This window comes from Chionomys nivalis, chromosome 8 (genome assembly GCF_950005125.1).
Source record: "Chionomys nivalis chromosome 8, mChiNiv1.1, whole genome shotgun sequence".
Taxonomy (NCBI): domain Eukaryota; kingdom Metazoa; phylum Chordata; class Mammalia; order Rodentia; family Cricetidae; genus Chionomys; species Chionomys nivalis.
Genome location: NC_080093.1, coordinates 56049344 through 56067838, shown reverse-complemented (window position 1 = coordinate 56067838; position 18495 = coordinate 56049344). Strand labels below are relative to the sequence as shown.

At 51.6% G+C, this 18495-nt stretch overlaps 1 protein-coding gene and 1 non-coding gene across 3 annotated transcripts; both read right to left on the bottom strand.

Moving 5' to 3' along the window:
* Positions 1-1217: 1217 nt before the first annotated feature.
* Positions 1218-1322, bottom strand: LOC130880871 (U6 spliceosomal RNA). Its single transcript, XR_009057666.1, has one exon. It is a non-coding gene; the product is annotated as a U6 spliceosomal RNA (small nuclear RNA).
* An 11028-nt stretch (positions 1323-12350) lies between these two features.
* On the bottom strand, positions 12351-15111 carry Hras (HRas proto-oncogene, GTPase). Of its 2 annotated transcripts, XM_057778024.1 has the most exons (6): positions 14997-15109; positions 14252-14403; positions 13873-14051; positions 13562-13721; positions 12768-12893; positions 12351-12618 (listed from the first exon to the last, which is right to left on the bottom strand). In XM_057778024.1, exons 2-5 carry the CDS (start codon positions 14360-14362, stop codon positions 12774-12776), a joined length of 570 nt encoding a protein of 189 aa, XP_057634007.1. In that variant the 5' UTR covers positions 14363-14403; positions 14997-15109; the 3' UTR covers positions 12351-12618; positions 12768-12773. The 2 variants fall into 2 exon arrangements, with proteins under 2 accessions (XP_057634007.1, XP_057634008.1); XM_057778025.1 differs by having other exon boundaries at positions 12351-12893; positions 14997-15111.
* Between the last annotated feature and the right edge of the window lie 3384 nt (positions 15112-18495).

Sequence of the window (18495 nt, the reverse complement as noted above, 5' to 3'; positions counted from 1 at the left end):
ATAAAAGAATGATGGAGGAAGGTCATTGGCTAATAAAGAAACTGCCTTGGCCCATTTGATTGTCCAGCCTTTAGGTGGGTGGAGTAAACAGAATAGAATGCTGGGAAGAAGGGAAGTGAGCTCAGACGCCCTGCCGCTCCAGTCCAGGGCAGACGTGATGAAGCTCTGACCCAGGATGGACATAGGCTAGAATCTTCCTGGTAAGCGCACCTTGGGGTGCTACACATATTAATAGAAATAGGTAATCAAGATGTAAGAATTAGCCATTAAGAAGCTAGAGCTAATGGGCCAGGCAGTGTTTAAATGAATACAATTTGTGTGTTGTTATTTTGGGGCAAAGCTAGCCAGGCGGCCGGGAGCTGGGTGGCAGAACGCAGCCCACTGTTCCTACAACAGAATGGCGCCCAACGTGGGCACCAGATGATGAAGGCGTAAATCACAAACAATCCCACACCAGTTTGGAATTATAATTAATAGAATGGTTATTTATTTAAAGGGGAAAAAACTTACAGATCACCGTCCCAGACAACAGCCCTCTGAGCAATCAGGAAGGGAGTCTAGTCGCCGAAAGCAGAGCAGGAAGTAAGAGAGAGCGAGGAGGGAAGTGGCTGCTTTTTTTTTTTATTTATTATGTGTACAATATTCTGTCTGTGTGTATGCCTCATTACAGATGGTTGTGAGCCACCATGTGGTTGCTGGGATTTGAACTCAGGACCTTTGGAAGAGCAGACAGTGCTCTTAACCACTGAGCCATCTCTCCAGCCCAAGTGGCCGCTTTATTAAAGAGAGAGACCACGCCCCAATGGGCTGGTATCTCAGCAGCTATTGGCTGGAGGAGCGGAAGGATCTCCCGCAACACCATAATATAAGGCCATCTCTCCCTGTGGCTCTAGCTGGCTTTTCAGCATGTACCAGTGAGAGAGGTAGAAGCTATGTTCGTCTGCTTTCATACATGTACTGGCCATCCCTATTTCCTTTATGTTCATGTTCTTACATAGAGTCTCATGTGGCCTAGGTGCACCTAAAGCCAAGGATGACCTTGAATTCTTTTTTATTTTACATTATTATTATTATTACTATTTTGGTTTTTCAAGGCAGGGTTTCTCTGTGTCCTGGCTGTCCTGGAGCCTTGAACTCTCTAAGATCAGCCTGCCTCTGCCTCCCAAGTGCTGGGATTAAAGGCGTGCACCACCACCGACTGCCTGGCTCTTTTTTTTTATTTTTATGGATGCTTCACAAATCTGTATGTCATCCTTGTGCAGGGCCCATGCTAATCTTCTCTGTCCCCTTCCAGTTTTAATATATGTGCTGCCAAAGTGAACAAGGCCTTTAACTATTGATCCTTCTGCCTAACCCTTCCAAATACTGGGATTAAAAGTGTGTTTCACTAACCAACACGGTGGTGCGTGCCTTTAATCCCAGCACTCGGGATGCAGAGGTGGGTGGATCTCTGTGAATTAGAGACCATCTTGGTCTACAAAGTCAGTTCTAAGGCAACTGAGGATACACAGAGAAACCCTGTCTTGAAAAGCTAAAAAATAAAAGCTAAAGTGTGTGTCACCATGCTCACTTTTTGTGATGACAGGAACTGAACCAACGGCTTCAAACATGCTAGTCAAGCACTCTACCCACTTAACAGTATCCTCAGTCATTTTTGCCAATATTTATTGTCTTGTTTAGAAAATCCCTACTAAGGAATTTCCCCCAATTTTCATGTATGTATGTATGAGTGAAATGTTCATAGGTATGCATGGTTTTGCATGTGTGAGAGCCCACATGCGTGCATGTGTGTGCACATGCGTGTATGTGCATGTGGAAGCCTGAGATTGCTGTCAGGAATCATCCTCCATTGCTCTTCCACCTTATTCCTTGGAGGCAGGCTCTCGGAGCAAACCCAGAGAGATCTTGGCTATAGCTAGTATCACTGGCCATCTTGCTCTGGGAAATCCATCTCTGGCTTCTGAGGCTGGAATTAGAGCAGAGATGCCACAGCCACCTAGAATTTAGGCAAGGTCTGGGGATTTAAATTCCAGTCCTCACACTTGAGCAACAAAGGCTTTAACTGATGAGCCATCTCTCTAGGCCCAAAAAGATACTCTCATTCCAGGCCGGGCAGTGGTGGCACACGCCTTTAATCCCAATACTCAGGAGCCAGAGGCAGGTGGATCTCTGTGAGTTCGAGGCCAGCCTAGACTACAGAGCAAGTTCCAGGACAGACTCCAAAGCTATAGAAAACCCTGTCAGGCCGGGCGGTGGTGGCGCACGCCTTTAATCCCAGCACTCGGGAGGCAGAGACAGGCGGATCGCTGTGAGTTCGAGGCCAGCCTGGTCTACAAGAGCTAGTTCCAGGACAGGAACCAAAAACTACGGAGAAACCCTGTCTCGAAAATAAATAAATAAATAAATAAATAAATAAATAAATAAATAAATAAATAAATAAATAAAAGAGGGCTGGAGAGATGGCTCAGTGGTTAAGAGCATTGCCTGCTCTTCCAAAGGTCCTGAGTTCAACTCCCGGCAACCACATGGTGGCTTACAACCATCTGTAAAGAGGTCTGGTGCCCTCTTCTGGCCTGCAGACATACACACAGATAGAATATTGTATACATAACAAATAAATAAATAAATATTAAAAGAAAGAAACAAAGAAAGAAAGAAAGAAAGAAAGAAAGAAAGAAAGAAAGAAAGAAAGAAAGAAAGAAAGAAAGAAAACCCTGTCAGGGCACACAGACTTGAGTTTGGAAGGAATGACGGCAAATAGAGATGCAAAAATACAATTCCTAGGGTAACTGCTCTTTTTATGAAGTGTCAAAAATACAGCTTTGCTGGACTGGAAAGATGACTCGGTGGTTAAGAGCACTGACTGCTCTTCCAGAGGACCTGGATTCAATTCCCAGCACCAATATGGCAGCTCACAACTATCTGGTTTGTTTGTTTGTTTGTCTGTTTTGTTTTTCGAGGCAGGATTTTGGTGTAGTTTTGGAGCCTGTCCTGGAACTAGCTCTTCTAGACAAGGCTGACCTCAAACTCACAGAGATCCGCCTGACTCTGCCTCCCGAGGGCAAGGATTTAAAGGCGTGCGCCACCACTGCCCGGCTCTCACAACTGTCTGTAACTCTAGTCCTAGGGGATCTGATGCCCTCTTCTGACCTCCTCAGACACCATGAACACATGTAGTACACGTTCTTACATGCAGGCTAAACATCTATACACATAAAATAAAAAGAAATCCTTTTTGAAGATACAAGTTAGGGGGCTGGCAAGGTGGCTCAGCCAGTAAGAGTGCTTGCCAGGAAGCCTGATGACCTGCCCTTAATCCCTGGGTCCCAAACAGTAGAAGGGGAGAACTGACAACTGATTCCCAACACCTCCACACAAAATAAGTAAATGTAAAAAAAATAATAATTTTAATACAACTTGGAAGTGGCAGGATGACTCAGTGAGCAAAAATATTTGATGCCAAGTCTGACAACCTGAGTTCAATCCCTGGAACCCAGTGGAAAGAGGAAACCAATTCCCACAAGTTGCTCTTTGACCTTTATACATATACTGCCATATCACATACACAGAGCCCCAATGAACAAACAAATAATAAAATTAAAAGCATTAAAAAATGAAACAGAACATCCAAAATATTTTACATAACCCAAATGAGGGCAGGAGAGGGTGGTGAATCCAGCTTAATTTGAGCACAGGCATCTTCAGTTGTAACCACCATGATGCTCTGGGTAAGCCTAGTCTACTTTCCCAGTTTCCTAGAAAACTATAAACTCAAAAAATAAAAATAAATCCCAGCACTCAGGAGGCAGAGACAGGCAGATCTTTGTGAGTTTGAGGCCAGCCTGGTCTACAAAGTTCTAGAACAGGCTCCAAAGGAACAGAGAAACTGTCTCAAAAAACAAACAAAAATAAAACATGTACACACTAAAGTGGTGTACACTGCTTTCATCCTGGGCCCTGCTCCCATGATACATCTGACTTTGCTATCACCTTCATATAAATCAGACATATTCTAGCAAAATGAAGTCATCTCTTTCTAACCAATATGCACACTTGGCTTTGACCCTGAGTACAAGGAGCCAAGAGTCTGGCTGCTACCCAGCGCCACCCTTCTATCAGTGCTGCTTTGCAACAAAGGGAAAACAGAGAAATTAGAAACAGACAGCAGGAACAGAAAGCAGTAAGAATGTAACTAAAGGTTGACATCTCAATAGTTACATTAAATGAAAACAAATACAGCACATTAATTGTTGGGACCTAATGGAGTCCTGGCCTTCCCACTCACCTCCTGTTGGTGACCTTTCTTGCCCTTGCTGTTCTGGGTTTCTGAGAAACTTGCAAGATCCCTGCTCTCAGAGTTGTTTAGCAACCCTGCTTCCTGAGTACACATTGCCTTGGTCCTAACCCAAGGATCCGGCAATGAGGTCTCCATCCTGTTGGCCCACCTGTCTGGGTTAGGTATAAAACCACCTTGGTGATGTGGTGCGGGAAAATTGTCTGTATTCTGTCAATCATGTCTTAAATAAACGCTGATTGGCCAGGCAGGAAGTATAGGTGGGTCAACCAGACAGGAAGTAGAGGTAGGGCGATGAGAACAGGAGAATGCTAGGAAGGAGGAAGCCCATTCCTCCCAGTCCTGCCCAGACCATGGAAGAAGCTAGATGTAACCAACCGGGCGGAGAAAGGTACCAAGCCATGTGGCTAACACAGATAAGAACAATGGGTTAATATAAGCTATGAGAGCTAATAAAAAGCCTGAGCTAATGGACCAATCAGTTTTATAACTTATAGAGATCTCTGTGTGATTTTCTCTGGGACTAAACGTCTGGGGGATGGGGCAGGACAGAAACCCCAACAAGCAGCCTGGCCCTCATGTTACAGTGATGTACAATAAAGGCTTCCGATTCTGCAACATCCAGAGTGTGTGTTTTTTTTTTTTTTGGTTTTTCGAGACAGGGTTTCTCTGTGGTTTTGGAGCCTGTCCTGGAACTAGCTCTGTAGACCAGGCTGGTCTCGAACTCACAGAGATCCACCTGCCTCTGCCTCCCAAGTGCTGGGATTAAAGGCGTGCGCCACCACCGCCCGGCCAGAGTGTGTGTTTCATTAATCCTGGCATCTTTCCCTTGGACTCAGCATCTAGGCTGCACTGGTGTGGCAATTAATCAAAGGAAAGATTGGCAGGACGTCTCCAAAACTGTGTATTATCTGAGCATGGCGGCATGCACCTGCAATCTTAGCACTCAGGACACTGAGGCAGGGTGATTGCAAGTTCTGGGCATGGGTAGTTATTGGTGGGAGGGTCACTAAGCAGGATTCTATCCCTAAAGGCCATTTATACAGCTCAGGAGTTGCTGCCTGCTGCCTTCTAAGATCCTATGGCAGAATGTCCTGCCAGCTCTAGCGAGATAGCAAGCAACTCCCCTGGGCCATACTTGGTCTAGCTCTGTAGTTAGTACCTTTTGTTGCCCTCTGTATTCCCTAATCTTGTCCAAGAGTTTCCCATGGATTCAAAGCCTATGCAAAACTCGGTTAGGGGAAACCCCGGAAAACCATGGTACCTCATGAATTACACACACCCACGCCACATTACCTGTGACAAGATCCAGTTGGATCTCAAGATTCCATGGGCCGAGAAAGGTGCATCCCGTGCCATGAAATTAATCCACCAGCATGACCTGGCCAGGGTCTGCACCTTTCCTGCTTTTTTCTAGCTTGGTTGCCTCAGTGTTCTAAGTAAGAGGGCAAAGCTGCGTCCTAGAGCCACCCCAAGAAGGAACAACTCAGCTAATGCCGTCATTTCTCACGTTCTGGCAAAACTGACAGAAGTTGACACAAGCAGGTAGCTAAGAGCTGGAGTCAGTACAGGATGAGCACAGGGTGACGTGCTGAGCTGAGAGGCCCTGAGACCACCGGCTGCTCTCAGGTGCGTAGAAGGTTCCTCAGAAACGGAGTACACTGTTTTGACCCTGAGGACACAGGGCTTGGTTTCCAGGTTTCTACCATTCCTCCAATGTTACCTTGATGAGGAAGAACTTGATGCCAAAGCTTGGGCCACCCCAGTTCAAGGGTAGCAGTGCCACCTGGTGGAAAGGAGGAATCAAAGTTTGCAATCTGAGCCCTTGTTCACTCTTTAACCATGGAAGGCAAAGTCCACTTTGAGGAGGACTGACCTCTCCTGAGAGCTATAAGTCAATGTCCCCATACCCTGGTCCTCCCATGCTCAGCCTAGGCCTGCCACTCAGAATTATTATTCTCCCTACATACTCAAGACCCATTGAGGGTCCGGGGACAAATTCGATCTCCTCTGCCAGGAATCCAGAAAGCCAAGAACCAAGGGAAATACCAGACACTATGTTTGTATCCTAGCCAGGAACAGCATAAATAAGACAGGTTCAGTCAGGAGCCTAGGTCTCCCACTAACTGGGGAAGCAGACAAGGACATGGCCAATTCCATGCCCTGGACACTAGTCCTGCCCTAGTGGCAGCAATACCTGCTATGTCTCCACCTGATATCTCCCAGGCCCGTATTTCTCATTTTGTGAGAAGCTTGTCCCCAAGCCCATCCCACACTTAGGATAAGGAGCTGAGCCACACCTTTCCAAGGAAGAACATTAAGTGTCAGTGTTTGGGAAGAGCAGGAGCAGGGACAGCAGAATCCCAGGAGGTGTCATGAACAAACCATGTTAGCCTGGGTTAGCCTGGCTTTCTCCTCCCAGCACCAGGAACAGGATAGGCATGGCATGGGTACAGCCTTTTCTGCTAAACAGGGATAGTTCAAGGTAGCCCAACCCTGGCAACTACCTGGGTATCTGAATTTTAGGAAGAGGTTTATAAATGGAAAACAAAACAACAAAACCAACACACACACACCCAAAACAAACAAACAAACAAAAAAAAAACAGAAAAGAGAGAAACAAAAAGACTCTCTGGAAGGTCAACATTAAAACTGAGCTTCAACTATACATGGTGGCACATGCCTTTAATTCCAGGACTCAGGAGACAGAGGCGGATAGATCTCTGTGAGTTTAAGACCAGCCTGGTCTACATGGGGAGTCCTAGGCTCGCCAGAACTATGCAGTGAGATCGGCCTAAACAAACAAACAGGACTTCTTCCAGCCTGATTAACGGAAAAGAAGGTATGATGCAGATTTGGGGTGGGGGTAAGCAACAGGCCAAACATTCATAGGAAGTACAGCAGGGGGACCCAGAGTCACAGCCTGTGCCAGAAGGCCTGTAGGGAGAGGACAGGGGCAGGGTCCCAGGAGGACAGGCAGGAGTCTGAAGCAAGATTTAGGAGTCCAGAAGGAGGGGTGATACTACCAAGGGACCTTTCTTTATAGAAAGTAGCCACATCTGTCTGCTGGGTACCATAGGCATCAAACCCTAAACAGGAGGGGCTGGGACCTAGGTGGCACCCAAGGAAAATGATACTGGGAACAAACAATGGTGCATGGTGAAAAGCACTCTCCATGATGCCCTACAAAGAGGGCACCAGGACAAGGACTCCTGGGCCTCCACGTGCAAGTAAAGACCTATAAAGTGACAGAGCTGGCCTGCCAGTGGGGGTGCAAGGTTAAAGGGCGTGCACTGCCTGCTGTAAGAAGAAAGTACTCCTGAGGGGAGACAGGAACAGACTGGAGGTTGGGCAGGGACTCTAGCAGTGTGGAGGCCAGGTGCGTAGCTTCCCCATCAAACACCTACTAGGCCTCCTCCTTGGAAGACACTGTTTCTTACAGAGCCAAACCGATGACTAACACATGAAGGCTCTACATTCTGGCTCAAACCCATGGGACTATATATTCCAAAGACTAAAACCATATGCACCAACAACAAAATATATCAACCAGAATGAAACTTGAACTTCATCCACTGGGTCCCTGACATGGTTTACCCTCAAAAGTAGAAAAGAGCTGTGCCCAGAGAGGCTTGCTGCGTGCTTGGGGCATGGTCCCAACTCAGCTTGGGTTTCCTTGCTAGGGACTGACATAGTACCAGTGGGCACGGACACTTTCAGGCAGCAGCCTTACTACTGTGACATCTCCTATGGACAATACAGGGCCCTGTGACATGGGTCACACTGTGTGACCATGGGTAGGGTGTCCCATCACCACTGCTGCTTCCACAGTCTGTTTCCCCGTCTCCCTTGAGCAGTACTTTTCTTCCTCTTACAGGAAGTGGTTCATTTCCTCCCCCAGTCCTGCAGCGTCACCTCCAGGCCAGCTCTATCACTATGTAGGCAGGACACAGCAGTGAGGGTTAACCAATCACTGCGGTGTAGCAAGGAGCTAGGGCTTCCTGGTCTAGGACAGGGATTGAAAGGGTGTGGGGGTTCTAGCTTCTGGTTACCCCTGGACCTGACTCCTTCCTGAGTGTACCCCAGAACCCCACAAGCGTGGCAGTGCTGCAACATGCTATCCCAGAAGCAGCACGTGGCAGGCTACTGAAATACCCAATGGACACTACTGGTCCTCAAGCCCGGATCCTGAAAGTGCCATGTTACTATTCCAGCCGAGGAGACTCAGAGGTTTCTATGTGCCTGAACCCTGTAAGAGAACAAGACCAGGCCGGGTGGTGGTGGCACACACCTTTAATCCCAGTACTTGGGCGGAAGAGGCAGGTGGATTTCTGTGATTTCAAGGCCAGCACGGTCTACAGAGTGAGTTCTAGAATAGCCAGGACTGTTTCACAGAGAAACCCTGTCTTGAAAAAAACTAAACAAAGAGAACAAGTCCAGTAGGCAGTCCCCAAGGTGGCTGCTCCCCTCCCCAACCCACTTTCCAGACCTCCTTCCAGCCTCTGTCCCAGGCAGGGCTCCCTGTCCTCTGGCCAGAACCCTGGTGTGTGTGTGGAGTGGGGCGGGGGGGATGCAGAGGCTGCACATTCAACTTCCCTGGGACCTCTGGCAGCCTTCCAGGGATCACAACCCTCTTGGGTGATCTTCTCCCACAATGACTTGACTCCTGAAAGCAGGGACCACTGCCTGGGCATGGGCCAGGTTGTCACTGTCCTGATGATGGTCCTCAGTAAGGAAGATGCCTTTTGGGCATCGGCCCAGCTGCCAACCCACTAATGAGTGGCATACCGTCCAAGTTCAGTAGACAGCTTCCCGTGGCACCAAACAGCCAAGCTGGGTGACAGTCATACTGATTAATGATGGCAATTTACAGTCACAGTACCTTCCCTTCCCTACTTGTCCTGAACCACTAGACTGTCTGCTGTGGTCAAAGTACCCAGACCTGTCAAACGACTCCCTCAAGTCCCTCATCAGCCAAGAGCCCTCTATGCATAAGCAAACCAGGTGATGTGTTCCAGTCACTCATTCTGCATCTCTCACCATCTATGGCCAAATTCCAGGAGACAGCATCAGCCTAACCATGTTCTCTCCTCATCCTGAGCCCAAGAGACAGCCACAAACCTCCCACCCTGTCCTTGTTCCCTACTAGCTTCACGGGCCCAATAAGCTGCACAAAACCTATCGGCCATAGTCTGCCTCAAAGGCTACCCTGCCCTTCAGGAAACAGGACATAGGAAGGCAGCAAGTCCAGCTAGGACTTGTGTGGGTGTTCCTCCTTCCTTCTCTGAGGCTGCAGCTGCATAATGGGGATGCAGAGTACGATGAAGGGAAGCCTCAGGTTCCTGGGACACCTGCTACTGTCTCCAAGCCATGGCTCCACACCTCTGGAATAAGCTCTATTTGTCGGTTATAGGCTCTCAGGAATCTGCAAATAGTTCCAGCCACCACCTTTTGGCTCTCAGCTTATGAGAATGAGGTAAAAAAGCATTAGTGAGTGAAGAGACTTGCCTCATCCCCAGAGGTGCTGGGTTGGATCTGGAATAGAAAGGTTTGGGGACCATGAAGAGCAGGAGACCCTGAGGGACTCAGGACAGTAAGGAGATCCTAACTGTCCAGGGCTCCTGCAGTGTTACAGCAATGAAGAACAGATAGGCAGGGACCTTCCTTGCTCCACAGTGGCAGTTTCACAGTCCAGGGGTGTAGCTGTCCCAGGAGCTCCCCAGCTTCCAAGAAGGCCAGGAGAGTCTGTATCTAATAGGTGAACTAGGCCATAGACCTCCTGGCTTCCTGCCACACATCCCACAGCACAAGTCAGAGTTTGAGCAAGTGCTGTTGGCAGACCCGGCCAGGACAGAACCAGGGAGTCTCGGCAAGCCCCTTATCCCAGGGTCAGAGCTGCTAAGTCCAGCCCTGAGCAGCTACAAACCTGATAACAGCCTCATGGAATCACCTCTACAGAGAACCAGAGGTTGTGTGCAGGTCATTGGTCCCACCTGGACAGGTGACACCCTCACATGCCTGCTGTATTTGCAGACGTCAAGCCCCCTGCATGCCTGCTGCATTTACAGACATCAAGCCCCCTGCATGCCTGCTGCATTTGCAGACGTCAAGCCCCCTGCATGCCTGCTGTATTTGCAGACGTCAAGCCCCCTGCATGCCTGCTGCATTTGCAGACGTCAAGCCCCCTGAAGCTCTGGGATATCTACATTCTGGAGGATGAGGTTGTGGGTCATGACCATAGCAAAAAACCAGCCCTCAATATACATGGAAGTCACTTCTCAAGTATGCAAGACAGACCTTGGCTCGCTGTGGGCCACACTCAAACCAGTCATTTGTGTTACCTCTCCAGCCCTGAGTGAGCCAGCCACAAAGGGTGGGCCAGACCAGCTGTGGTCAGCTGGGTAGGGTGCAAGATATTGTCCCACGCCCTAAGCCCACCCCCAAACACAGATAAAAGAGTTGAGGCTATTTTCCTGGCAAGATCTCTCTTTGGCTGTGGTCTTATGTATACAACAAGACCAGAGTTAGAAACAAGGGGCACAGTAGCCTTTGCAAGATGGACCTGGGCTCAGGCAGGACATGGACGATGACCTTTCCCAGGGCCCAGCCCAGAACTGAACTCAGTACCTTTGAGAACCTCCCGAAGACTCTGTAGGACATGCTGCTTCAGGCTGAACCACACAATGCTAAAGCATCTTCAGGTCTCCACTGTGGAGTCTTGAAGGATGGAATATGACATTCTTCCCATATTAGCTCCAGTGTGAGGTCTCTTCCCAGGGCAGGCAAGTCTAGGCCTCACAAGCTCTATCCTATGTTCCCCACCCTACTGCTTCCAGCAGGAACACTAAGCTCCTGTCCACCCTTACAGTCATAGCCCAGAATGTGCCCAGCCTACTAAAACCCCCAAACAGGGCCAAAGACAACCACTAGCATAGCAGGCCCTGTCTCCAACCCACCTATGACCAACATAGCTTCAAAGGAGCCACTGAAGCTCCAGATACCTCAGGAGCCTCAAATATACATGGACGGAGAAGCCGAACATTTGGCTGTTGTGGAAGAGTACAAGTGGGGTGTCCCACTAACCAACTTACTCAGCAGCAGCCCCTACATCATGCTTATATGGGAGACCCCTTATATCCTAAGTGTTCTCCAAAAGAGGGAGTTCACCCAATTCCACCCAATTGAGAGGGTAAAGCGCACCCACCAAGGGCTCCAGCAGCCAGGATGAGGACCAGGATGAGGAGAGAGAGCCTCCTATAGCCATGACCAGTGCTAGAATGAGGCCCTGGGCATGGCACGCCCTTTAGGAGCAGGGAGAAGCTACCTGGCAGTCTTGTGCCTCTCAAGATCATACAGGTAGCTGGGCAGCAGTGGCGCACGCCTTTAATCCCAGCACCTGGGGGGCAAGGCAGGAGGATCTCTCTTAGAGGCCAGCCTGGTCTACAGAGCTAGTTCCAGGACAGCCAGGACTGTTACACAGAGAAACCCTATCACAAAAGACCAAAAAAAAAAAAGCCAGACAGGTGACTTGGAGAACATCTGTACACTTCAGAGAGGTGAGGCAGCTTTTACCCTCTCAGGGAGTTAAGATTGCCAGACTCTAGGCACTGATGGGACAGAGGCCTGAGGCCACATAGAAAACACTAGGGCCCTATTTCCAGAGTCCCCCATCATTGGTCAGAGAGATGCAGGATACTGGGGTAGGGCAGGTCTTATACTCTGCAATTCTTGGGGCTATATTTCATGGAACCCAGAATGCAGGAAATGTGTTTCCTGCTGAAGACAAGGAATACCATACCCTTTTACTCTTAAGCCCCCCTCCTCCCATTACTTAAAGGACAATGGGTCACTTTTCATATCACCTGACTATTCTTGTGTTGCCTAATGCTTTCTGCAGGGGCAGACAGAAGGAAAGGGCCGCCACAGTCCAGGGGCCCAGGCTGGCCACCCTAGCCTCTTCTCAGAAACAAGAACAAGGCAGATGATGAGGCCCAGGTTCCCAGTATCTTCTGTGAGGCCACAGGCACTACACCTCCTACTCCCAGCCAGAGACAAGTCAAGACCATCAAATAATTTACTGTGATTCAACCTGTGCCCCATAGGCACCCAGAGGGAACTGAAAGGGGTTGAGGGCTGGGGTGCCAGTGGCAATAGGGACAGTTCATGACAGTCAGTTCAAATTGTCCATGCGAAGGTCTTGGTCATCTCTGTCCACCATCCCTGGACTGGACTGGCTCCAGCATCGCTTCCTTCCTTCCTTCCCTCCTCTTTCCTTCCTTCCGTCTGCACCTCCTCCCTGCATCCGGCACCTCCACGTCCTGAGCCTGTGCCGAGATGATAGGCACAAAGGACACCACTGACCGCAGGCAGGGAGATTGGCAGGATGGGGGGGAGCAGGGACATCAGAATGGATATGAAGTTCATCTGGCTAGCTGGGGTCACTGCCCCAGACGTCTGCTGGTCCCTGCCTCACCTGGCGTCAGGACAGCACGCACTTGCAGCTCATGCAGCCGGGGCCACTCTCATCGGGAGGGTTCAGCTTCCGCAGTTTATGCTGCCGGATCTCACGTACTAGCGTATAGAAGGCATCCTCCACACCCTGGGAACAGAGGGGCTGGATCAGAGGGGACTCTGAGGATGAAATGGGTGCTATCTGGGTAAGAAACTCCCTGCCTGGATCAGGGAACACCCCGACCCTGGAAAACAACCCTTCCTCAGCTGCACAACCAAGACAAATAGGGAGCTGGGCTCTGCCCATCTAAAAGGGACAGGGTACTCTCCTTAAGCAGACTCACTCCAGAATATCCTTGAGAAGTCAGAGCCATTCAACTGAGGACTCTCCCAAGCTCCCAGTATGGCTCAGATATAAACACCCTGACGACACTTAAGGGCTCAAAACTAGCAGGTACCCATAGGACACTATGGGGACAGGAAGGACTAGGCCCCTGGGTCACCGCTCCGGCCTGGCTCAGGGCAGCTCTCTCCATGGACCCCCTCTTGCCCTGGTGCTGTGTCAACTCAGAACTGCAGGGCATAAGCCTAGATCCTGGCCCTTGCCTCCCTCACAGTCCTGCCATCTGGGAGACTTACAGCATGGGGGCCGCTGGGTCACATGGGTCCCGGGGGGGTCCCTGAGGGTCCCGGAGCTGGAGCCAGAGCCAGAGCGGCTGCCCTGTGTTGAGGGAGAGGGCGATGAGCTCTGCTCCCTGGCTGGGGTAGGGTGGGGTAAATCCCTGACTAGCTGCAGAGAGTGAGGAGCAAGCTCACCTGCCGGGTCTTAGCTGATGTCTCAATGTAGGGGATGCCGTAGCTGCGGGCAAGGTCCTGGGCCTGCCGAGACTCGACAGTACGAGCGGCCAGGTCACATTTGTTCCCCACAAGCACCATTGGCACATCGTCTGAGTCCTTCACCCGTTTGATCTGCTCCCTGGAAGGGGATGAGGAGTGTGTGAGCCAGCTAGCAGGCTACAGGAATGGCTGTATCCAGGACATTCAGGAGAAGACATAAAGCCTCAGTGTGCACACAGAACCTTCCTCACCTGTGGCATGGGTTCATGGGCTAGCCATAGGTGGCTTACCTGTACTGATGGATATCTTCAAAGGACTTGGTGTTGTTGATGGCAAATACACAGAGGAAGCCCTCCCCTGTGCGCATATACTGGTCCCGCATGGCACTATACTCCTCTTGACCTGCTGTGTCTAAGATGTCCAGCAGACACGTTTCCCCATCAATGACCACCTGCTTCCGATAGGAGTCCTGCAGAAGAACAGAGCTTAGGGGCTCCACCTCTCCTCAGACAGACAGGTCCACAGAACCTGGCCCACCCTTGCACCTCTCATGCCCTGACAGATCAGGCGGGAGCCAGACCTATACCACCTGCAAGCCTTGGCTGTGTGGGCCTGTCCCGACTCTTATCCATGACCCTGCCAGAGCCTAGGCAGGTAGCTAGAGCTCACCTCTATGGTGGGGTCATACTCGTCCACAAAATGGTTCTGAATCAGCTGGATGGTCAGGGCACTCTTTCCCACGCCTCCAGCGCCCACCACCACAAGCTTGTATTCTGTCATCGCTTCTATAGGGGCTGCCACTCCAGGAGCTCCTGCCCCACCTGCCAATGAGAACCATACTTAGCCAGGCCCGGGCCACTTGAGACTGCTAATAGGTGCCTGACCCAAAGGCCCTCTCCAGCATTGAGCAGACAGGCCAGCCACAATAGCGGCCCAGTCACTCACCTGTGGCACCTCCAGCTGGGACAGGGAGCCCCCCACCTCCTCCAGCAGCACTTAATGGCTGTGTGAGGAAGCAGGGAGAGGCCCCCAAGGCAGGGCTGACAGCTGAGAGCTTCTCCCAACCACGCACCCAAATTAGAAGTCGCTAGGTAGGCAGAAAGCCTCAACTGGAGGCGCCTGAGGGCTGAGGCCACCCCCCCAAAAAACAGGTCCTGCCACGGCGGCCTCAGCGTGCCCAGGCAGGCCAGTGCCAGCCTACAACCGGCTCTGGCCCGCCGGCATGTGGGTGCAACCGACAAGTATTTACTGAGCGCCTACTGCATGCCAGGCGCGGTCCTGGCAGCGGGGGAAGGGAAGGGACCCTGCCCTCCGCTGAGACAGACCTTCCACAAGGGGCCAGGGAGCCTTCAGCAAGCAGGGGGAAAAAGGCGGCTGAGGGTGTGAGAAGCAGGTGACTGCGGGAAAGACTCACAAGGGGCGCGAAGGGTAGCTGGGGAGCAGGAGGCCCTGACTGGGGCCAGGCGCGGGTGTCCTTGTAGCCCCGAGGCCGGAGCGTGATGGCCGCGGGGCACAGAGTCTCCGGAGGCCCGGGCGGCGCCTGGCCGGGAGGGCGGCCACAGGCGGGGCGGGCCGGGCCGCAGAGGCGGGCAGCCGGGCGCTAGGCACGCTGCCGGGCTACGAGGAGCGAGGAAGCACCGATCACCTGCGCCCCACGCCCCACCCCGCGCCCGAACTCACCGCTTGCTGGAGCGACTGCCCCCGGGGCCGGGGCCGGGGCAGGGCGGGGGCGCGGACCGGCGCCGGCTGGGCCCGCGCATGGGCTCCGTCCGCGGCGGGTGCGGCTCGGGCTGCGGGCGCCGGGCGCGGACGGCGGGGACTCGGCCGGGCCCGCGCTCGCCCCGCCCCGCTCCGCCCCGCGCCCGTCCGTCAACTCTAGACGACCGGTGATTGGTCGAGCTCTGCCTTACCGCGACCTGTCGTGGTTGGCTCAGCAACCCATCCGTCAGGAGCCGCAGCTAGGCGGGACTTCCTGGAGAGGCAGTGTAGCAACCTGGGTGCAGCACTCAAGGAGCGACGCCTAGTTCCGAGGTGCGGAAGAGAGTGAGGGAGCCCGTGCTCCGTGCTTAAGAGCCCGAGATTCCTCCGGAGAGAAACTGGCGTACGCTCGGATTGGGTCGCAGGGCCTGTCACAGAGCTCCCACCCTGCACCCTCACCAGAGCCCCAAAGGCCCAGGGAACGGAAAAGTCATTTCGGTGGGCACCTAGTGTCGGGGACAGTCAGCACCACGGACGCCGGATACCAGAGGAAGGCAGAGTCCGCCGGAACCCCGAGCTGCCTGTTCCCGTAGGCCGAGGTGGAGCGAAGGCCCCATCCCGGGGCAGCGTCGGCTCATTACACTGCGCTCCTTGTGCTTTGGAGAAGACCCCGCCCCCCCCCAAAAAAAATAAAACTCGAGGTCCCAATCCTGCAGCAGCTCATACTTGCTCCCATTTGAAGAAAGACCCAGAAAGTCAGAAAAGTTGGTATTAGGGCGAAATGAAGTGTTCCACCCACTCAAGTAAGTAGGGTACATCTGTGTCAGACGCAAACAATGTTTCCAATACTCTGAAATTTCAAAGAAACAAGTAAGCACGTCCTCAGAAAACCGACAGGGCTTTACTCAGGTGATGCAGGCCTGGGGGCGCGCGTTCAAGTGTCGTCCGGAGCGCGAGCTCGGCTGGGCCGATGCGGCCAACAGGCAGATAGCCCGCTCGGAGCCTGCCAGAGCCCCTCACGGGTGGCTCTCGGGACCACTGTGCGTGTCTTCACTGCGTCCAGCAATCCGGCTTGCCTCCCTTACTCTGGGGAGCCCTCCCACCGGATCTGCCGCGTGTCCCGGCAACCGTTGCTAGGGGGCGGGGCTCATCTTGCCGCGGCCCCGGATGCCCGCGGCTTACGAATATTTGGATATTCAAATGAGACCCCGCCCCCGTTGCCATGGCGCCAGGGCCGCAACCCCTCCGCGGTGGAAAAAAGAAAGCCCTCACTTAAGAGAGCGACCGCCGCGGTGGAGGGGCCCAGGGATGCGCCCAGGACTTGGGCACCCTGGCCCACCCCTCAGGTGAGAGCTAGGTACCGCTTCTCCATGTCCTTTGTGCTAGGGGAAACCTGGGCCGAAGAGTGGGGCTTACATCTTGTGGGGCAGACACACTGGACTGAGTAAGCAATAAGTCATGAAGTGCAGTGGAAGGAGACAACTCTTACTTCTAAGTAAAGACAGTAAAAAGTGAAGAAGTTTGGGGTCGGTCAAACCTGGATAGAGGTGTAGAGAGGCACCTGAAAAAACTCCATAGGTATGGAAAGGAGTTCAGGAGAGGTGGGCCTACAGAAGATTCTGAACCACACACCCAGCATCCCCTTTAGGAGTGGAAGAAGCAGCAGGATTTGGGTGAGGACCGTGTCTTAGTTTGCACTAGGTGACCCAGAGGGACCCTGACTGTCTTCCTCCTTGTCTGAGCCTCATCCACCACTAAAGTGGTCACAGGAGGTTCAAGATCAAGCCCCCAGCTAACAGCACTCCATTCTTCTACCTGTTTGCTTCTGAGCTGACTTTGGCCAGCTTAACCAGGTGCTACAGAGCACAGTGATATAACCAGGAAGCTAATCTAACTCTCTCTTACAGGTATTACATGTAGACACATGTGGCCCTCTTGCCCGGATGTTTGACCTACAACAGGAGCCAGGAACCTGCAGGTGGGGCCTCAGCCAGAGAAGTGGGTGGTTGGAGGGAATGTCTGCTATCTTGGTCCTGACCTTGACTCAAGAGACCATTAAGGAAGAAGGATTCACAGCCAGATCTGGAGTAGCCCAGGGAACTGTCAGTAACAGCTGCCTGCTGGTCCATATAGGCATCTTGCCCAGTATCCCTAGTCTTACAACCTTAAAACAATATTCTTTACCATATGTGTGTGTGTGTGTGTGTACCACAGAGGCCAGAAGAGGGCATCTGATCCCTTGGTTACAGGAATTTGTGAACCACCCACTATGGATGCTAGGAATCAAACACAGGTCCTCTGTACGAGCAGTCAAATGCTCTTAACCACTGAGCTATCTTTCCAGCCCCAACTCACAGCCTTTGTGAAGCCCAAGATGGCAGAGACTGGAGCCAGTACTCATTGCATGGACACTGTGGGAAACAAATACAGAACCAAAGAAAGGAATAGAGAAATCACTCAGACAGTAAATTGCTTGCTTTGTAAGCATGAAGACTTGAGCTTGATCCTCAGAATTCACATATAAAATGTCAGGCATGATAAAGTGATCCAGTAATTCCAGCACTGGGGAGGCAAAGACAGGCAGGTGCCTGGAATTTGCTGGCAAGCCAGCTTGGCCTATTTGGTGAGCCACATGCCAGTGGGAGACTTTCTCTCTCTCAAAAAAAAAAAAAAAAAAAAAAAAAAAAAAAAAGCCAGACGGTGGTGGTGCACACCTTTAATCCTAGCACTTGGGAGGTAGAGAAAAGTGGATCTCTGTGAGTTTGAGGCCAGTCTGGTCTACAAGAGCTAGTTCTAGGACAGGCTCTAAAGCTGCAGAGAAACCCTGTCTCAAAAAACTAGGAAAAAACAAGGAGGATGGCACCTGAGGAATGGCACCCAAGGTGTCCTCTGGCCTTCACATGCACACACACATATGCTCACACACATTTACACATACAAATTATAAAACAGTTAAATACATCTGTCCCCCAACATATAGAAGGAAAGGGAGAGAAGTTATTAGCACAAGCAGAAAGTTTGAGCTGAAAGTAGGGGAGCAGACATGTGCTGTCCAGTTATCTAGACTGCTAAAGTGGCACAGGCCAGGCCATGTCAGGCTGGGTTGTGGGGCTATGTGAGAGTTGACCTAATGGCTTTGTGGGCCATTGATGTGAACTAGAGCCTTGTAAACTAGGAGATTTGGCTCTCTGCCTCTCCTAACAGGTTGGATGTGG

What these genes read in the sequence shown, in the direction of transcription:
- Hras (XM_057778025.1), bottom strand. Translation starts at nt 14,362, where the DNA reads ATGACAGAATACAAGCTTGTGGTGGTGGGCGCTGGAGGCGTGGGAAAG. An exon ending in AGTATGACCCCACCATAGAG is followed by an intron (nt 14,052 to 14,251) that starts GTGAGCTCTAGC and finishes GTTCTTCTGCAG; the next exon opens with GACTCCTATCGGAAGCAGGT. An exon ending in GAAGATATCCATCAGTACAG is followed by an intron (nt 13,722 to 13,872) that starts GTAAGCCACCTA and finishes ATCCCCTTCCAG; the next exon opens with GGAGCAGATCAAACGGGTGA.